The following is a 21399-nucleotide window of genomic DNA, read 5'->3' as shown; positions in this document are numbered from 1 at the left end:
ATGCAGCAGAGAAAAGCCCTGCCCTTTCCTAACTCATACGCAGCAGAAAAAATGGAAACAAAGCGAAAAAGGCTCATTAAAAGAGAAAATTGATAACGTGGAGAAATTAAGAAAGGGAGTGTCGGAGGAAAATCTGGCAGAAGAATATGGTGTAGGAACATCAACAATATCTGACATAAAAAGTAAATGTTTTTGAAAAAGATGAAGAGCGTTGTTCTAGAAAAACCATGAAAAGGTAGATATTTTATTTTTGTTACATTTCTACCCCGCGCTTTCCCACTCATGGCAGGCTCAATGCGGCTTACATGGGGCAATGGAGGGTTAAGTGACTTGCCCAGAGTCACAAAGAGCTGCCTGTGCCTGAAGTGGGAATCAAACTCAGTTCTTCAGTTCCCCAGGACCAAAGTCCACCACCCTAACCACTAGGCCACTCCTCCACTGTTGCTACTATTTGCAGATCACCAATGTGGCCGCGCAGACTTCTGCTTCTGTGAGTCTGACGTCCTGCACATACGTGCAGGACGTCAGACTCACAGAAACAGAAGTCTGCGCAGCCTTCTACATGGAATGTTGCTAGTGGAATAGCAACATTCCATGTAGAATCTCCAATAGTAGCAACATTCCATGTAGAATCTCCAATAGTAGCTATTTTATTTTTGTTACATTTGTACCCTGCGTTTTCCCACTCATGGCAGGCTCAATGCGGCTTACATGGGGCAATGGAGAGTTAAGTGACTTGCCCAGAGTCACAAGGAGTTGCCTGTGCCTGAAGTGGGAATCAAACTCAGTTCCTCAGTTCCCCAGGACCAAAGTTCACCACCCTAACCACTAGGCCACTCCTCTATATCTTTGGTTCCTGCAAAAAAGATCCTTGGGCCAACCAATTTCTGGGCCACTATTAGCTGAAAAGATGATGTTTTTCAACAAGCATCTTCAGGGGGATTCAGACTTCAAAGCCAGCACTGGATGGCTTTGAAATTTCTAGCACCGCCACGGAATAAGGCAAATTGAAACCCATGGTAAAAAACCTTCTGCAAATTTGCCAGCAGCTAATGACTTTCTTGATCAATTTAATGACCTTAACAAGAACTATGACCCAGACTGTGTTTATAATGCAGACGAAACTGGTATGAATTGGAAATCGCCCCCCAATAAAATCACTGGTTAGTCACAAAGAGCAATCTGCTACTGGATTCAAGTTATCTAAAGAAAGTGTCACACTGTTGGTTGGGGGAAATGCAACCGGTAGTCATAAGACGGAGTTATTGCTGATTGGTAATCTAAAAATCCTTGTGCATTCAAAAACATACATAACCTTCTGCTATTATACAGAAGTAAAAAAAAATTTAAATAAAGCCTGGATGAGTTGCAAGGTTTTCTTTGACTGGTACAACACTTGCTTCATACCGGAGGTGAAAACATTTCAGCTTCGTAAAGGAAAGGATGAAGATGTGATTTTACTGTTGGACAATGCACCATCACATCCTACAACAGCAGAAAACCTAGAGCGAGAGGAAGATAGATTTAAAATACTTTTTTTTGCAGCAAATGTGACATCTGTAATGCAGCCATCAAGGAGTTATTGTTTCATTGAAACGACTTTACAGGAAACAAAGTTCTAAAAAAACCCAACTTATTTTGGCTGACATAGAAGCTGAACGTGGCATGATCCAATTCATAAGCGAACTGAACATAAAAAGACTGTTCCTACATAGGTGCTGATGCTTGGAATCAGGTTAAAAACCAAACCCCGAAGAACACATGGAACATAATTCTAAACAAATCAGAAAGACACAAAGAGGGAGAAGAAGATGATGTTCTTGAAAACACACTGCCAAAGATCTTCTACAGGTTCTTGGTTGCTCCGATTGTGATATTGAGAATGTCAGTGAACGGATATGCACTGATGCAAATGATCCAGGGTATCAGATCATAACAGATGATGAAATCATGGAATCAGTACAGGACAAGGAACACGAAGAATCAGAAACTGATGATGATCACCCACCATGCAAAACACTTTGAAATGACTAAGTGATCTTGCAGCTGAGAAACGAAAATCGGCCTTGAAGCAATTAAGTATTACTTCCTTTTTTAGTGCAGTGAATATATGTACAAGAAATACAGCACTGCACTTTACTTTTAAATACAGTACTATACAGTATTTCCCTTTTTAATTATACAGTACTAGTAAAAAAGGCCCGTTTCTGTTTGAAAGGAAACGGGCGCTAGCAAGGTTTTCCTCTGAGTGTGTATGTTTGAGAGAGTGTATGTGAGAATGACTGTGTGAGAGAGGCTTCTGTTCCTGCTACTGTGCATTCACGGTGTTGTGCTGATTCGCTGCTCCCTGTATCGTGGCTCCGCCCCTCTCCCTTCTACTGGCCAATCTAGTGTGGGTTGTGTGACATCACTATTATCTACTCCACCATGATCCACAGTTCCAGGCAGCCTCAGAATGTTGGAGGTGAGAATTATTATATAGGATATGTACTACAATTACAGAACTGTATTGTATGTTGTACTTTTTCCTGCCAACTTATTGATGAAAACAAAACTAATGTTCAATATACCATGCTCCGATTGTGTTTTCCTTAGAAAAATTTGATATGTCTAATTATCCAGATATATGATTATCCGGACCAACCTCTGCAGAGGATAGTCCGGATAATCGGCATTCTACTGTACATGACATTAAAAAGACAGAGGGCACCCTGGGGATAGTTTTCTTTAGGCATAAAACAGCTCCTATGAGCCTGGCTTTTCTGTAACTGAAACCGAAACCAGCACAGCTAAAGGACATGCTGTCACCCAAGGAGGTTGGAGAAAGAACAGGAGATGGATGAGGGAATATACGATTGAGGTCTACAAAATCCTGAGTGGTGTAGAACGAGTAGAAGTAAATCGATTTTTTATGTGCTACAAAAAGTACAAAGACTAGGGAACACTCAAGTTACATGGAAATACTTTTAAAACAAATAGGAAGAAATATTTTTTCACTCAATGAATAGTTAAGCTCTGAAACTCTTTGCCATTGGATGTGGTAACAATGGTTAGCGTATCTAAGTTTAAAAAAAGATTTGGACAAGTTCCTGGAGGAAAAGTCCATAGTCTCCTATTGAGATAGATATAGTGAAGCAACTGCTTTGCCCTGGGATTGGTAGCATGGAATGTTGCCATGATTTGGGTTTCTGCCAGGTACTTGTGACCTGGCTTGGCCACCATTGGTCTGACCCAGTATAGCTACTCTTATGTTCTTAAGGCAGAAGCGTGCTTGGCCCATTATGTGGGCTGAAGCCAGTAGGTGGAACTTGCAGCCATATCAAGTCACCCAAAACAATAGCAAACACCTATTAAAACAATAGGAAGTGCTTATTAGAAATAGACTGTCTACGCGTGGTCCATCTGTAAAAAGTCTATAGGTGTTCCAATTGGATAGGCACTGCCTTAAAAGTGAAGGCTAAAAGATATTATTTATTGTTCTTATTTATTTGATATTTATATCCCACATGATTCCAAACTTGGCTGATGGGTTATCGTTACAGTCCCCAAGTCACCGAATTTTGCCAAAAAATAACTCCAAATGATCTTGGCTTACTTTAAAGGCACACAGGAATCTCATTTGATATTCAGGTTTACCAATCAGGAAGTCACACAGCATCAGCAAACTGTCAATGCAATCTACAAACCCCTGAAAGCTGGTTTTACAAACTAAGTGTAACAAACTTGCAGTGTCTGGACTCCTTCAGAGATGTTCTATAAGACCGTACAGTTTGTAAAATGGACTTCCTATCAGCTATGTTTGCTGCTTGCAATGGAGCCTTGGAAACTCAACATTTCAAATTTCATGATGTTACATCAAAAAGACAATTAAACATGCAAATAAATGTAACAGGTCTCATCTATATACAACACACACAGCTGGGAGACAAAGATTAAAAAAAAACAACCCAAAACAAACATGCCATTTACATCCAAAACAGACTAAGAAGAAATACATAAATATATATAACAGAACTAGTAAATGTTGGCACATTTAAACTGACTCTGGACAGAACTTCTACATGAAGGTAGCTCTTTCCTCATTCAACACCTCTCTTTTAAATAGTAGTAATAAAAAATGTCAAGGTCATTTTTATAATATACCACTGCATTCCACAAAACAAAAGGAGCAAGTTCCCACATATCATCGTTTTCTTTTGATCTAGGCACAGGAAAATTGATTTTAAATGCTCCCAGCTTTCAACCTAATTAAGGTTTTAAAAAACCTGTGTAATTAAAAATAAAAACTCTGAATGTTGAGCATCTGATCCTCAGAACACGGCGTCTGTTTTGGAGGCCCTTTACTAGATGAAAAAATAATCTCCGCACCAATACAATGCCTACTAGGGTGTTCCCTATAACTAGTCCCTCCAAATGATGCAATGATTATGCTTTAGAATTACTACTCTAACTGATGAAAGGTTATTCCTTTGTGATAGCTCCTCTGTGTACATCCATATGCTGCACAAGCTGGCATGTTTCTAAATATAACCGAGATAAAATATCGATGAAGACAACACAGATGCAGCTGCTGATAGTTTGTTTGCTTTGTTTTGGGAGTACCAATATGGCAGCTGGGGTGGGGGAGAGAGATGGCTTCAGCCTTGTGATGTCATGCCATCTCCTGTTCTTTCTCCAACTACTGTCCTGCTCACCACTGTATTTTACTCAGGGGTTCCCTTCCCCCACTTCCATTGGCTTCTACTCTAGCTTTCCAAAGGAATATTCAACCAGAAAATCATATATAAAAACGCAGCAAATTACAATCCACTTTTCTGCATCAGCCCTGCTAAAGGTGAAATTATTACCAGAAGGAACTTAAGTCCTATGATTAAGGCAGTAATGGTCAAGGATATCGTTAGAAGGTAGAGAAGAGGGTCAAGCTCCATCCACCCCAGATGATCAGCAACACCAAAAGCAAAATCTTTTTACTAGTAGATACTGGTTCCATCATAGCATCTCAAGGCTCTACTAGTTGGTTCCTAATTAAGAGTGAAATTCATTTCAAAGGGGCTCCCTCAGGGAGGGTTGGGGGACAAGTGGAGGTGGGGTGTGAAGGCTAGGGAAGAGGGAGTGGGGCAGTTTGCTGTTCTAATTATCAATGTGCCCATATTGTAGAGGAGACTATAAGAACCCAAGTCCCTTCTGACTCTTTCTTATCAAAATAGCAGACATATTAGTTTACACATTAATGTATTTGACTCCTGAGGGCTCTTGATATTGCGCATTTGGTATTTAACTTTCAGGGGTGAAGGAGAAAGGAGGGTTTCGGGAGGGGGGTACAATGGGCTGTTTTCACGGAATAGGGCTGGGTTAGGGGGGGGGGTTATTGTTTCTGACCTCACCTTTGATGGTTTATTGTTGCATACTGTTATTGGTTTGTTTGTGTACTACTATTACTACTTATCATTTCTGTGTACCTTTGATAAATACCAACATTTTATTGTATTTCCAAAAAAATAGGTAAACAAAGATTTACAAAAAAGGGTCTCCCTTGTTTCTGCCACCTGAGAACAACTCTCTGTGCATGGAATCCATGACTATCAGCCTAGACAGCCAACACATGTGATGCCAAGGAAAATTCTATGGCTTCACTGTTCATCTGCCACCTCTTACTAAACTTTGAGTTCAGTTGAGGAAGGGAATTGAAAGAGGGAGAAAGGTTGCTCTCCCTGCTTCAACCCGGCAACAGGATTAAGATGCACTCCAAGAAAGCCCTTCACCAATCCCAAACAGAAGCCACTGCACTGCTGTGGTCACAGTCCTCTCATCTGTGACACAGTCCTTATCAGCCTGGGCAGGAGGGCAGATATAGGACAGTCATTAAGGGAACAGTCTGAATTCTTTGATCTGGTTAGTTTTTGCTCAGGCCTCTAGTCTTTCATCACACTAACGCAAACACGGTGCCACGCATTACTTAGCACACCACGCAAGTTCCAAATTGGTGCCACTGTGTCAGGCTGGACATTGTAGCTGCTGTCCACAGCTTTACAAAGGATCTCCAGTTCTGTCCTTTCTGCAGGTAAGGGGGTTGTTAGTGTCCAGAGTTTCCAAGCCCAGGCCCGACCAGGTGTCTGCTTCTCTCCTGTCAAATTAGCTACATGCCACGTGCTGCCACCATCCAGCGAGACATCCACACGCACCACCTCCCGGCCACCACCACTCCAGGCATAGCCCTTCACTGTGATCTTGCCGTCTTCCCCTGCCACTAGAGTACCAGGCTGGGGATCAGTGATGGCAGATTGTACTGGAAGTTCCTGAATGGCAGGTGAGACTGAAAAGTCCACAGTGTCCCAGTCCACAGAGGGTGAAAAGCCTTTATAATCATTCTGCTGCCAGTGGCTTTGACTCTCTTCTGTGCTCACCAGAATGCGACCAAGCCACTTCACATTCCTTGCCCCCACCACACCAGGTACAATCACACGAAGCGGAAAACCATGATCCAAGGGCAGTTCCTCTCCATTCATCTCATATACAAGCAGTACATCATGGTCTGAGCTCATGGCTATATGATAAGGAATAGAAGCCCCATAGCCAGTTCCTGCCAGATCTCGGTCCAGTCCTTCAAACTGCACATGCAAAGCCCCTGCTTCTCCCTCCTTATAGCCAGCAGCTACCAGGACATCACGCAGTTGTGCCCCAGCCCACTTAGCATTGCCAATAGCCGCAATGCCCCAGTCCAGGCCTTTGACAGGTTTAACAGCATTCATTTCAGAGCGACGATTTCCAGCACACTGTAGTGTTGCCATCACCTCATGTCGTGGGAAATGTGTTTTTAGTTCCTCTAAGGATAGAAAAAGCGATGGGCTCCCCATTCGGCCCCCCACTTCTAGTCGATAGGAAGCAGGATCTAGACGAGGCACCGGAAGGTGGTTACGCTTAAAGAAGAAGGCATTGGGAGTGATGTAGGCTTCTGTTAGCATTTCTGCTGGGGGTTCTGCATTGAAGGGCTTCATGCTGTTTACCTTCAGGGCAGGATGGCGTGGAGGATCCTGGGCATAGGGGTCTGAAAGATCTGCAGGCCCCGCTGCTTGTTCCTCAGGACTCAGCTCCCCAATTTTGTAGGCACTTAGAATTTCTATCACATGCTTTTGGTTGTGGACACCATACATGGCCCAGAATGGCTCCAGTGAGCCTCCTGCTGCTAATAAGATTCGATTTCCCCCAGGATGTAGGTCTACAAACTCTGTGATGTCGAATACATCCTTCCCTAAAGTGACCCAGATGCCATCTGCTAAAGTCCTGTGGTGCTGTACCTCCTTTAGTGTGTAGACAGGGTAACTGCGGGGCACAGATGATTTTAGGTCACTTGATGATGGAGGAACCATGTGAGATCCAGAAGCAGACTCCTGATTGTCTTCTGCTAGCTGCAATAGAAGAATGAAACAAGAGAGAAAATGATTAGCAAGATGCAGATAGAGATTGGAGGTCAAAAGGGCAAGGAAAGTCAACAGCAGGTACCAATTTATGGGCTCAGGCAAGGGGAGACCATGAAAACAGCCAGAGAAAGAACATCTCAAGCACTGCCTAAAATCCCTCCTTTTAAAACTGCTTTTAAATCTGAAACATGTACTTCCCTGGTCCTAACCTTACTGATTTTAATCATGTGTACTGGATTTCTGGAAACCTCTTGTCCTGTCTACGTCTTGATTAGATTGTAAGCTCTGTAAAGCCGAGACCATCTCTTATGTACATAAAGCAAAGTTACTCACCTGTAGCAGATGTTTTCCCAAGGACAAAATGACATATGTCCACATATGGGTAATATCATCCCAACATAGCCCAGCATGGACGCACTCCCCAGTTTCTAATCCCAGAAGCTTTTGGAAGCCGCACAATACTACAAGCGACACGTAGTACTAAGGCAGTTCAATACAGTAGCTAATAGAACGCAACTCCTAGGGGAGGAGGACAGGTATGTGAAATGCATCCTGCTATCCTTTGAGAATATCTGCTACAGCTGTGTAACACTGCTTTCTCAGAGGGCAAGCAGAATTGTACTGCTTGCATATGAGATGAATTCCACATATGGGAATCCCCAGCTATCAGGCTGAACAAAAAAAAAAAAAAGAGGGGAAAAATGTAAAAAGGCAACAGCAAGAATCAGAACATGAAACCTCTCCTTTGTTCGGTGCATCCTAGAACCAAAAATGGGCGTGGTTTTGGGGGAGTGGGGAGGGAGGATATGTGTGGAGTTGGATTCTAGACACAGAATAGATTTTGCAGGATTGACTGACCAAACTGGCTATCACATCAGGAATCTTGCTCAAGACAGCAGTGAGATGTGAATATGTTGCCTGAAGACCACATTGCAGCTCTACAGATCTCCTCAATAGAGGCTACCTCAGGTGGACTACTGACATGAGCTGCAACACGGCCCTACAGAGTCAGTCCAACTTGGGCGTAAGTGAAGGAAATGCAATCCGCTAACCAATTGGATAAAGTGTATCCCCCAACAGCTGCTTCCATCCTGTTTGGGTCAAAAGAAACAAAAGGTGATTGGACTGTATTATGGGCTTTACTACTACTACTACTATTAAACATTTCTATAGCGCTACTAGACTTACGCAGCGCTGTACAAATCAACATGAAAAGACAGTCCCTGCTCAACAGAGCTTACAATCTAAATTGGACAGACGAACAGACAGCTAGGGTGGGGAAATTGCAGTGGTAGGGGTGATAAGTGAGGGTGTTGAGTAAGAGAGTCATGGTTAGAAGGCCAAGACTTTCTTGCAGCCCAAGGTGTGCAGTGTGCTTTCATCAGGATATGCATGAGATTTGGGAAAGAATGTTGACAGAACAACTGACTGGTTAAGGTGGAATTCCAACACTACCTTAAGAAGGAACTTAAGAGTAGTTCTCTGTATGCATCCTATGATGAAATTTAGTGTAAGGTGGATCAGCAACAAGAGCAGGGGTTTTCAACCCAGTCCTCAGGGTACATACAGCCAGTTGGGATTTTCAGGATATCTCCATTGAATTCAATGAGTATATCTTGAAAATCCCAATTGGGTGTGCCCGAGGACCAAGTTTGAAAACCTCTATACTACAGCCTGGAGCTTGCTGACCCTGTGAAGTGACTGCTACCAAAAATAGGACCTTCTAGGTCAGGTACTTCAGATGGCAAGTATCAAGTGGCTGAAAAGGAACTTTCTTCAGCTGGCAGGTACAATGTTGAGACCACATGACACTGTGGGAGGTTTGACTGGGTGCTTAAGCAAAAGCAACTTCTCATGAAGTGAACTAAAGGCTGTCAAAAGCTTGTCCTGTTTTATTGGGGAGCTGGTTGGGACTTCTGAGCCCTGCTGCCTTAGACAGGAGTGTGAGCTCTGGGCCCACTGAGAAAGGTGGGAGGGAGGAGGGTCCCCTCTGCCTCAAGAGTAGTAGGGTCTCTTGTCCAATGCCTGAATACCTCCTAGAAGAGTAGGTCACAGCAGTTGTGGTCAAGAGTGACTTGATATCAGGTCTCTTCTTGAGGAGGTTGGCGACTTCCTCATCTGCCAGCTTCTTCTGAATCACTGATTCAAGGTCTGAGGCATGTAGCCTAATTCCCATGGTGAAGGCTCTGGATGCTACATCAAAAGCACCATAGGCTGTCCATGCCAATTTAATCTACTTTGACACTTCCACTGCTTGGCTAATAGCTAGTGGAGCTGTGCAGCTTGACCAGATGGCACAGTATCTGCAAACTTCACCACACTGTTCACCAAGGACGTCAACTGCATGTTTATAATGAAATAGTAAGAATGTACGCAGGAAGCTAGCATAGCATTCTTGAACACCTTTCTCCCCAAAGAGTCCAGAGTCTTCATATCCCTTCCCGAGGGAACTAAGGAGTGAGTTTTGGAAATTTTGGATTTGACAACTATAGAATGTTGCAGAAGCTGGAGCTTCTCTAATCTGGGAGCCTTCTGGACTCTATACATAGAGTTGGTGTTCTTATGAATAGGCTGTACAGAGAAAGGGGGAGGGGGCTCTCACTATTTTATCTGCACGGTCTTAATGTTGTGAACGGGCACTGTCAGTTTCCTTAGGAGGGATGTCAAAGATGTCTAACATTTCTGCTCTGAGCTCATCCTCAACTTCCAACTTAAACAGACAAAACTGGTAAGGGAGAGCTTCTCTGGGGAGGCTTTCTCCTCTCAAGAGAAGGAAAGGGGCCGGAATCCGACAGGACATACAGGGACCCCTCATCCAAGAAGACCTCTGTTTAACTCCGAGTGGTCCATAGCAGACTCCTCCTCGGAGAGTCAGAGCTCGCCTAAGTTTGCTGGACTCACGTCCAGACTCTGGGTGAAGTGCTGAGGAATGGACTCTCTCCTGAGCCCTGAGGGAGCTTCCTCCCCTGAAGGGCTGAAGAGAACTGTCTTGGCTGGGGCCAATTCCAATGCCCTTCTGGGCACTGGCATTGAGGCATAGCCAACAGGTAGGGCATGGGTCTCCAGTATGGGCTGGTGTGGCAGCAGGGTCAACACCAACATCCTTGAAGCCTCAGTGTTGTGTCAAACTAGGATACATTTCAGCTGTTCTTGCAACCATTCATCCATGGCAGGTATTGAGGAAGACTGGATGAGTGCCGATGTGGTCAGGCCCACAGAAGGTATCGAGGCCAAATCAGAGGCCTGGTCCTGGCATGTAGGAGATTAAGGCATCGGTAGCAAACCCATGGAGGGGGGAGCAGCCCTCATGGCTCTGACACTTTTCAGGTACTGAGAACATTGATGCCTTGGAGCTCCTTGTGCCATGCCTCAAAGAGGATCAATGCCGGTGGTTCTTGGCCTCCACCCGATATCAGAGTCCCTAAGCATCAACGAGGGTGATGTTGAATCCTTACTGGTCCTTAGTGTCATATCCGAAGATGCTTGGTCCCAATGGATGCTACCTCGATGCCGAAGCAAGCAGACACCTTCCTGGTGCAGCTCCTGATGCCATAGGGACCAATACCTCTCTGATGTCAAAGTCAATTGACTAGACTTCTTAGCATTAAAATACTTTTGCGCTGTTCACAATTCTTGATGGTCCTTTTTGTCATCCAGGAAGTTGTTTTATAAAGAAGAGCATCAAGGTCAGGTCCCAGGTGCAGCAAGCACCAATTACGAGGGTCAGTAAGGGGCATGGCCTTGCTAGACTTGAAACATTTTTTAAAACCACAAAGTTTTCTGGCATATGTCCAGGAACACAGCCAAAACAAAATCAAATGACTCAATTAAAAAAAAAATGGAGAAAGACGATTTCAACGGGGAGGGAGAATATTTTCGCTCGTTGGGCATGGCATGGGATAATGTTGTTACAACATGTTTATTTGATAATGGTTCCATACATCCATGGATCAAATTTCATAATCATTGTAATACAGGACCAGGAGATTTTCTTGCATACCAACAATTGCATCATTTTATCAGGTCCCTAGACTTGTGGAGTTTGAGGTTTCATATGGGTGACCACCTGAATGAATTTTTTAAATAAAATTTCCAGAGGATGACCTCTGTCTGCACTCCATTGTGAATTACAAAAGTTATCAAAACCTAGGAACCGTGAGGTAATGAGGGCACAGTGGTGTGTGGATTTAGGACTCCCTTCAGAGGCTATAGATTTGGGACAATTAATCAAAAAAGAATTCCAGAAATTTAAAAGAATGCCAATTTTGGGTTCATCATCATAGGACCTATTTCACTCAAGAACAAGTTTACAAATCAGGAAGGACAGAGACTCCTATAATGTTTTAAATATAAATACACCTTTAAGACCTGCCCAAAGATAAAAGTTTTTAGCAAGCCATAATGTGTTACATGGAAAAATTGTTGGGCCAATTTATCTCCTTATCGCCAGCAGAGTTGCTTTTAGATAAATGAGAAATTTAAACTCCTGAACCATGGACACCACCTTTTGCTTCGGAAGGCAGGAACACTGGGTAAAAAAAAAAACCCTCATACTTGGGAGTGTGGACCAGTGGATAAATACCCACCTTCTGGGCATGGCACAACCGTTGTCATGTGCTTATGTTGTTGGAAAAAAAAGCAAGCTAAACTTACAATTAAAGAGAAAAAGTTTTGTCTGTTTGGAAAGTGTATATCCATTCACTGGCTCAAAGCATACAGTGTTATTCTTAACTCTTTGGCCTCTTAATTTGGTCGAGTAGGGAGGCCTCCCAAGTTGCCATCACTCTAAAATATTAGAAGAGTTTCCCCCCCCCCCCCCTTTGATCCAGTGGCCTAATTGAATGGAGAATATAAGAACATGACTCCTTATGTTGTTCATAAAAGTTTTGTGGTAATAGCTTTCACTTCCTGGTAGATACTTAGGACTAGATTCTATATATCACACCTAAAAAAAAAACAAAAAAAAACCACACACACCACATGGCGTACTTTATACAGTAAGCCTAAATTTACAAGCGGTTTATAGAATACGCCAAGTGCCCATCCACGTGACTAAATTTAGGTGTGGGCAGTTACACAAAGTAAAACTTGATGTAAATGCAGACACAAATTATGTGCGGACTGGGTTTATGCTATAACCATGCACACAGATTTTAGAAACATCCACAACCTGCCCATTCCATGCCCCCTTTTAACCTAGGCAACTTAGAATTTCTTTTACGTGCATCAAGGTATAGAATACGCTTAGACGGCTGTGTGTAAATTCTAATACAAATTACTGTCAATAATTAAGTGGCAATTATCAGCACTGATTGGCTTGTTAATTGAGTGTGCAAATCCAGAATATGACTGGATTTGCACACACAACATAAGTTGTGTTATATAAAATCCGGGGGAGGGGAGGGGGGTGTTTAATGTAAAACATACCCCCCTGTGCTATTACAAGTCTTGCTGTGCTATCACAAGTCTTGGATTTGACTAATGTGGTGTTACTGGAGGCTCAAGATGCAACTTTACACTTTTTTCTTCTTTCTTTCTGAAAATGTACTTTGAAAGTTGATATGTATTCCTAGTTGTTGTACGGTTTGTATGCTATACCTTGTATCTCTTTGACTTTCAAGTTTAAGAAACAGATTCAAACAAAAAAAACAGGGAAATAATTCTCAGTTGGGATGACCAGGCCTAAGAGGGCTGAATGGGCCACTTAAAAACAAGAAAACTTGAAAATGCCAAAAAACTAGGAAAACTAAAGGGAAAAGGAGAAAGGTCCAATGCAGCACTTACAAAAACGACAAGGGAGAGAAGGTTGAACCTAGGTGCACGCCGACATACATCAGATCTGTTCCCTGGAAAAATGTAGACTGCCTTGATCCCGTGCAGCATTTGCAGGTGTGAAAGTGCATACTTGCGTGGTGTGGCTTCAAAAAACTTCTGGAATTAGAAGCTGGGCAACATATCTGGCTCTGTCAGATAACATCACCCGTACGTGCAATTATTGTGATCTGCTTGTCCTCAGAGAAGTGCATTACTGCGTATATCTAATAGTGGAAAAGAAAATGGTAAAACTAGAAGAACAGCAGCAGTGGCAGAGAGAAAGGAAGGAGGGGTAATGTTGTACAAGTGGGGGGGGGGGGGGGGGGGTAAGATATGCTGAACACAGGGGATATGGAGAAGGGAAGCAGATGCACGAGGCCTGGGGGGGGGGGGACTGGACTATGGTGGGATGGGGGGGGAGAGAGTCCACAGATATTGGCTGCATCCAATACCTGTGGGCCAGCCTTGGTAGGAAATCTTCTGTTTGCTATAAAAGAATGAAACTCACAAAAAGAGAGGAGACAGACTAACAAATCTCACATTCTACGTTCAATGAGGCTGTTACTAGCACCAACAGAAGTCTTTATTCAGCGTGGGTAAAACTGCTCCGGAGCCCCATCTTCACATGGCTTCCAAGGCAGCCCTCCCAGGCCACGTACCTTCTGCTCACGGCTTCGATACAGTAGGATTGAGCCCAGCCCCAGAAGGGCACCTGTTGTGGTGTATGCCCATCTTTGACAGCTAGTGCTGTTGCGGCTGTTGGCACCACTTCCGCTGCTGCTGGTGTCTTTGCTGTACAAGCAGGAACTGGCCCAGGCCACACAAGCTTGAGGGCAGCTGCCAGGCATGCGAGCTGCTAGTCTGGAAAACAAAATATCTCGTGAACTTCAAACCTGTGCAAGATTTAATCAGTTCACAAATATTGAGACATTATGTTTAAAAAAATCTTTGCTTATTAATATTAAACCGACAGATAGAACAGCAATCCACTTTTCTGCATCAGCCTTGCCCTTACCACATGACCAGATATCCCATAAGAAAAATCTCTCTTTTGCTGGCAGACACTGGTTACATGGACATCTCATAAGCTTCACATAGCTGGATGTTTAAGAGCACAGTACATGTCTCTGAAGGGGGCGCAGTGCAACAGAACATTTGAAGGTCTATTCTTATTACTTTAGGAATAATGCTAAACAGATTAGGTCTCTTCAGTTGAAGAGCTGATTGAGGGGTGATATAGGATTACAAAATCATGAGTACGGTGGAACAGGCAAACATGTTGGTCGCTTCATTATCAATTAAGAGAGCTTTTCACCCTGATTAAAAAATTAAATAGCAAGTCCATAATGGTTATCACCAGAACCTTAACTTGCGTTTTACATACATAAAGATACAGGAGCTGTGTACACAATTCAGACAGACACTCCTCCAACCCTCTGCAGCCATGAGCCCTGCTGAAAGAGAGAGCATAGCTAGGAAGGGAAAGGGGAAAGGTGAAAGGCAGAAAGAAGAGAGCTGTAAAAAGGAGAGGATTTAAAGGAAGATAAGCTGGGAGAGTGGAAGGAGGAGAAGGAAAAGGAAGATGACAAGAGATGCTGAAAAAAGGAGGTAATTAAAATTTGCATGTAGACCTGTAAATGATTGTGAAAGTTATGTGCCCATTTACATAAAGCTGGAAGCAAAAAGAAAGTGATGATAATTTAGCAGACACCCAGAGGGAGAGGGTGAATTGATAACAACTATGACAAAGCAAGAGTACACAGGGCCACACCCCAACACCAAGTAATGACAGAATTTGTCCATTTTAAGAACCCAGCTGTGCTAATTGCTTTTACTATATCCTCTGACAACTTCCACAAATTAACTATGCATATTTTAGAAGTATTACTATGTAGCTTCCTGGCATGTCTCCTAGTCTTTGTGCTTTTTGAAAAACAATTGGCGTTATCCATTCCATTCAGGATTTTGTAAACCTCTAACATCTCCCACCCCTCAGCCATCAATTCTTCAAGCTGAAGAGCCCTAACCTCTTTAGCCTTTCCTCACCACACTCGTTCTATCCCCTTGATAAGCTAAGAAAAATACCTGCCTGTTTGCCCTAGTGGAACGTGTTCAACCACACTGGGGTCTAAGAGAGAAGTGAGCTCCTTGGTAAGTATTTCCTGATTGGTCAGTTTGGTGGTGTTTCGAATACCCTAGCAAGATGATTTTTAAAACCCACTGATCAGAGGTTATAAGCATACAGTGGTTTGTGAAAAAACCTTATCCTCCCTCCCACCAGAACATTGCACAGCACAGATACTGGGATACTAGCAGTGTTCTTGTGGAGGCAGTCAAAATCCTGCTCCAGATTTTGGCTATGGAACTGGTTGGGTCTTCTGGGCCCCTCTGCTGCCTAGGACAAGAGTGAGAATCCTGTAATTTGGGAAGAGCAGGAAAGACAGGAGGATACCTATGGCTTTGATAGCAATAGGACCTCCTTTGCTCTCTACTATGAATAGGACCGTGGCTTGGAAGGGGGGGGGGGGGGGATGAAAGAGAAAGAGAGAAAAAGAGAAAAAGAGAGAAAACTTTTTTTTTTAAGAAATTCAGCCTTCTGGATTCTGTACATAGCATCAACCTGGAAATTCTGTGAATGGGTTCTGTCACAGTTTCTTGGGGAAGGAGGAGATTGAGGAATTAGAGGATGCCCAGTGCTTCTATCCTAGCTTTCTCCGTTGTATGCAACTTTAAATGAAAATATCCTCAACCATTTCCTGCTCAAAATCAATGATTGATAGTCCCTCAAGAGAGGATTTCATTCTCTCATGTGGTCTTTTAATAAATTAGTTGAACCCTCTTCAAGAGAATGGCTCACAATCAAAATCCCAGGGCTGCTGAGAGTCAGACTCTGAAAAATACTCCAGTGCCGAAGTCTGGGTCTCTGCTTGTTTTGAGCTACCGACATCTGTCGGGCATTGGACGTTAACAGTAAAAGCAGCTCACTTTTTGATGGAACAGTATCCAAAAACACCTAAAATATATTTTGTCCCCAAGATTCACAAATATTTGAAAATCACCACCAGGTTGTCAAATTGTGTCAACTAGGAACTCAATTTTAGAACCCTTATCTCAATTTGTGAATACATTTTTACGAGAAGAAGTGGTCAAAGTATCTTCATATTTGAAAGATACAGCTCATTTCTTGAGACTCTTGGAAGAGATGGGGGTTCTTTTGAAAAATATTATATTAGCCACTTTCTTATATGCCAAAATTACACAGGAAGGCACTATGGAAGTTATTATGGAGACGCTACATGCTTGCCAGGGAGCACCTCGAATCTCTACTCAATTTTTAAAAGAAATTATTTTTGGTAGAAGGGATTTTTCCAACAAACACAATGGGTAGCCATGGGAGCTACCTTAGCCTCCCTGGTACTATGTAAGTCACATTGAGCCTACAAATAGGTGGGAAAATATGGGATACAAATGTAACAAATAACTAAATATGTGGTGCGTTTTGAAAACGTGAAATTCTATCAAGCCATTGAGCTCAGACCTGTGACCATTTGGAAATGATTCCTGGATATTTATTTTTTGTGGCAAGGTACTGAAAAGGATTTGGATCAACTAGCTGGATTCACATCTTCAAATTACATTGAAATACAGTAAAACACATGAATTTTTGGATGTTTTAATTTATAAACAGCATGATAAAATACAAACCACCTTATATTGTAAATCGGTAGAGAAAAACAGTTTTTTTTGCATTTTTCAAGTTTTCATCCCAAAAAGTTGAAGAAGAGTTTGCTAAGTCCATTTTTACGACTTTGTCAGATATGTACATAGATGGATGACTTTAAACACCAAGCAGAATTATTGACACAATGTTTCAAGGATAGAGGGTATCCAAAAAACTATTTCTGAAGCTTATTTGAGAGCCTGTTTTGTGAACAGAGAACTGCTCCTGTTCACCCCTTTCAACAGGATATGACATCTTGAGCGCCTCCCAACACTTCCCCCTATCCAGAGAAGTATGGCAACTCCAACAGGCACCTCCTTCCTTTGTTCAGGAGGTGGCCATATAGCATCTTCTCCTCAACAGGAGGCACTAGGGAGCCTGAACTGTTCCACAAGAAGAAAATCCAAAGGAAAGTTCTCTTTCAAGTGCTTTATTTCCCTTTCAAAGCCAATCTGCAAGGATCCATTTTTACTCAGGGTGAATAATCATAAGACATTTATTTCGTCCAACATCCCCTCCACTGAAGTTTTGTTTTTTTAACCACAAAGCCCTCTTGAAACTGTAAGCACAATTTATGAAAGGGATCATGGTCAGTCCGCAACCACTAAGGGTATCCATGATGTATCTGGCTCTTTTGCACTAGCTACACTTCTCAGTTAAAGGTTTCATGTTTATTTAATACGCCACCTAAATGGTTTACAAAAAAAAAAAAAAGTTTAAAAATACATAGTTTAGGCAGTTACAAAAAGGCAAGGGAGAAAGGGGAACAAAGTAGTAAAATGTATAATTAATAGGATAGAAGACAGTAAAAGCAACAGCTTTTACTGTTGAACATCCCAGGCCCTAGAAAGGGGAGTAACGTGATTGAACTTTAGAGCACCCTTGATTAATTCAACATGTCACACACAAGAAAACCACTTCTCTGCACCTGTTTGATAATATGGTGCTAGAGATAACTGCCTCAGAAACCCTTATTCCATGCGTTAAAACCTAATCATTGTGAATTCTGTGTAATTCCCCTTCCCGCTTTCTATGATCTCCTCCTCTTGCAGGTTTGTCATCTCTGAGCTAAACATTAACTCCAGAGTCTCGATAAGATAACAGAGGTCAGAATACCAGAGAATCATCTTCCTGCAGTAGACCATCAGTAGCTGAGGTTATCAGCAGGTTTTTATACAGCAGTTCAACTAAGGCTCTTAAGATTAGATTAGTGATTTAGATTTCATTAGGCTTCAAAAGGTCAGAGCCTCTCATTTTAACAAGGTGGCAAATAAGGGGCATTTGTCACACTTTCCCTGCTGCTGAGAACAACTATCATGGAGTCAATAATGAAAATGGGCTACACTGAATGCAATGGCCCTTACCTGTAACAATATGAAGTGACTCTACAGTCTACTTTCACTACTGGCTGGCTGCCACTGAATCCCTTCCCTTTTTTTTTTTTAATCATTACACTGCTTCCTCATCTCTCACCCAATATGTGGAGGAGTGGCCTAGTGGTTAGGATGGTGGACTCTGGTCCTGGGGAACTGAGTTCAATTCCCACTTCAGGCACAGGCAGCTCCTTGTGACTCTGGGCAAGTCACTTAACCCTCCATTGCCCCAGGTACAAATAAGTACCTGTATATGTAAGCCGCATTGAGCCTGCCATGAGTGGGAAAAAGTGCGGGGTACAAATGTAACAAAAAAAAAAATGGCCACTGCTCTGGTCCCTCTTACATCTTCCTTTCTGCCTTCGCACTACTGTCTTTTCCCCAAGTTTGGCTTGTAGAAAAGCGTGCACACACTATCCTTACACGTGCTTTCTGTTCTCTTTTTCCTCTATGTCCCTCCCCCACATCTGACCCTCAGTGGTGGGTAAACTAACACTATCTCTAAAAGGAAAGAGCACCAAGATGTCTTAAAGCCAACAAGTTACAGGATCAAAAGGCAACAACATTTTACTAGAGGGAGATCATGTCAAACAAATCTGATCGGGAGACCAGAAACTTACACTAGAACCATGTGAATGTGGTATACTTGGATTTTAGCATCTATTTGTATTACATTAGTCTAATATGAGGGAGCTCTGAAGCCCTCATCAAGTAGTTACATTGAGCACCCTGTTTCTATGTTTAAAACAGGACATTTTCCAGGTCTGGAAGGGTTCAGAAGAGAGAAGCAGTAGTGATGCAGTGAAGGTGGTGCATCAATCACAACTGGTCGAGGGAAGGGAGCAAAAAGAAAGATTAGGGAACAAATCTTGTCCTTAACTAGAGCGGTCACTGACCACAGAAATCTGTGACTAGACAAGCCACTGGCCAGCAGGTGTAGGAGCAAGAGGAGGGAGCAGCTATGGGACTGTATGTTGCAGGGGAACAAAGTCTCTTCCAAAAGAGTAAGGAAGCAGGAAGAGTAGTTGTCTCGCAGTATGGGGACCATCCCTAGAGGATCCTGACTGGAGTGATCAGTGTCCATTCCAAAAGAATTTGAGGTAAGAATGAATAGTGGCATGATGTCTCTGAATCCAGGCAACATGCAGAAACGTCCATCATCATTAAGGGTTATACCACCTTTACAGACAAATCCATAGAAGCCCGGACAAAACAATGAGAAGTCCAACTAATGGAGAAGTATGTAAGTATTGCTATACTAGGACAGATCAAAGGTCTATCCAGCATCCTGTTTCCAACAGTGGCCAATCCAGGTCACAAATACCAGGCAAGATCCCAAACAAGTACAAAACATTTTATGCTGCTTATCCCAGAAATAAGCAGTGGATTTTCCCCAAGTCCATTTTAATAATGGTTTATGGACTTTTCCTTTAGGAAGCCGTCCAAACCTTTTTAAAACCCCGCTAAGCTAACCGCCTTTACCACATTCTGGCAACTAATTCCAGAATTTAGTTACACGTTTTTCTCCAATTCATGTTAAATTTACTACTTTGTAGCTTCATCGCATGCCCCCTAATCCTAGTATTTTTTGAAAGAGTAAACACGCTTCATGTCTACCTGTTCCATTCCACTCATTATTTTATAGACCTCTACCATATCTCCCCTCAGCCGTCTTTTCTCCAAGCTGAAGAGCTCTAGCCGCTTTATCCTTTCCTCATAGGGAAGTTGTCTCACCCCCTTTATCATTTTTGTCGCTCTTCTCTGCACCTTTTCTAATTCCACTACTAAATGACTTGATGTGCATTTTCCCTTAACAAAGACTATAAAATTTATTTGGACTATCAGCTGAGGTTGTTTAAAAATAAAATCAGTAAACTACTTCTTTCTCGGAACAACTCAGAAGACTCTGGGACTCACTGGAGAGAAATAGCAAAGCTGCTTTTACCTCTTACGTGTATTCTCTATAGACAGAAGGATTAATCAGGCACGCAATAAATAATATCACCAGACAGTGCCAGGAGGAACCAATTCTCCCAGAGATCAGAACTCATGTGCAATTCTTCCTGCGAGCAACATTTTCCTTGGTCTCCTTAGTTAGTTCAAGAAGTAGGACAATTCTTACGGATGAGGGAAGGATTATGGCCCGATTAATCATGCTGCTGGAGAATATCTGGTCCAGGTACACAGCTTTACTATCTCTACTGACAAGTACGGGCGGTTAAGCAAATTCAATAAACTACAGACAGTACTGCTTGAACGAAAGCCCCACCTCCGACTGAAGACTGCTCTAGGTGGAAGTTAAGCGGAGGTATGAAGTAAGTACCAAGTTGCTGCTTTGTATGTGTTTCCCAGCGTATGGAACAAGACTTTGGAAGAGATGCAGCAGCTGCTTTTATTTGATGACACTTAACCTTAATTGATAGAGCAGTACCAGCCTGCTCATAAAAGTCAAGCACAGGATGCTAACTAATTAGCTGGAATTACAAGTTTTCTGGTTTTGAAGCAGATAAACAGTTGTGTGGACTACACTAAAAAGGGAGTCTTTGCGTTATATGGGAGTAGTCGAGATCAGGGTATGACAAGGGCAGGCGGGGGAGTGGCTGGCTGTGACAGTTAGCGCATTGGTCATTACCATGCACTGTCAGGATCACCGATAGGACAGCTGAATAGCAGTACGTGCAGCTGTGCTACTAGCAGTCCAGTAGCACAGTGTGCTCTCATTGGTGGCCCAGTGCTCTTCCCTCCCCCAGTGTACCCCAGGCACTCCCCTAAAACCTCTTACAGCGCCCAATCCCTACCCCAAAATGCCCGATGACAACTGACAGCCCCCCCAACACTTCCCTGATTACACATTAGCCCCCCAGACTGATTCAATATAACAAGGAGATCCATCCCCCCACCACACAAACCATACCCTCCAGCCAGTAAAAACTGGAATCCCCCCCCCCCCCCCCCAGGAGTCACCCTGGGAGTTTGGACTGGTGGCCAGTGGTTCCTGGCAGTGCAGCGATTCTCCACCGCTGCTGCCTGTGTAAGTGATGTCCTCCAGAATGGCACATGAGACCCCACTCTA

General features: G+C 42.9%; 1 protein-coding gene across 3 annotated transcripts in view; it reads right to left on the bottom strand.

The window, feature by feature from the left end:
• Positions 1–4249: 4249 nt before the first annotated feature.
• The window catches only part of SUOX (sulfite oxidase), a 28255-nt gene continuing 11105 nt past the window's right edge, over positions 4250–21399 (bottom strand). For 2 of the 3 annotated variants that reach the window (XM_030196742.1, XM_030196743.1), the window contains exons 3-4: positions 13892–14093; positions 4250–7406 (exon numbers count right to left, since the gene is read on the bottom strand). In XM_030196742.1, the coding sequence (XP_030052602.1) occupies positions 5913–7406; positions 13892–14093 (1696 nt within the window). In that variant the 3' untranslated portion in view covers positions 4250–5912. Of the gene's footprint in view, positions 7407–13202; positions 13362–13891; positions 14094–21399 lie in introns of those variants that run through there. The other variant, XM_030196744.1, reaches the window with a different exon arrangement.

Source organism: Microcaecilia unicolor, chromosome 3 (genome assembly GCF_901765095.1).
Source record: "Microcaecilia unicolor chromosome 3, aMicUni1.1, whole genome shotgun sequence".
Lineage (NCBI taxonomy): Eukaryota > Metazoa > Chordata > Amphibia > Gymnophiona > Siphonopidae > Microcaecilia > Microcaecilia unicolor.
Note: the sequence above shows the minus strand (reverse complement) of the source record. Positions and strands in the feature narration are given on the sequence as shown.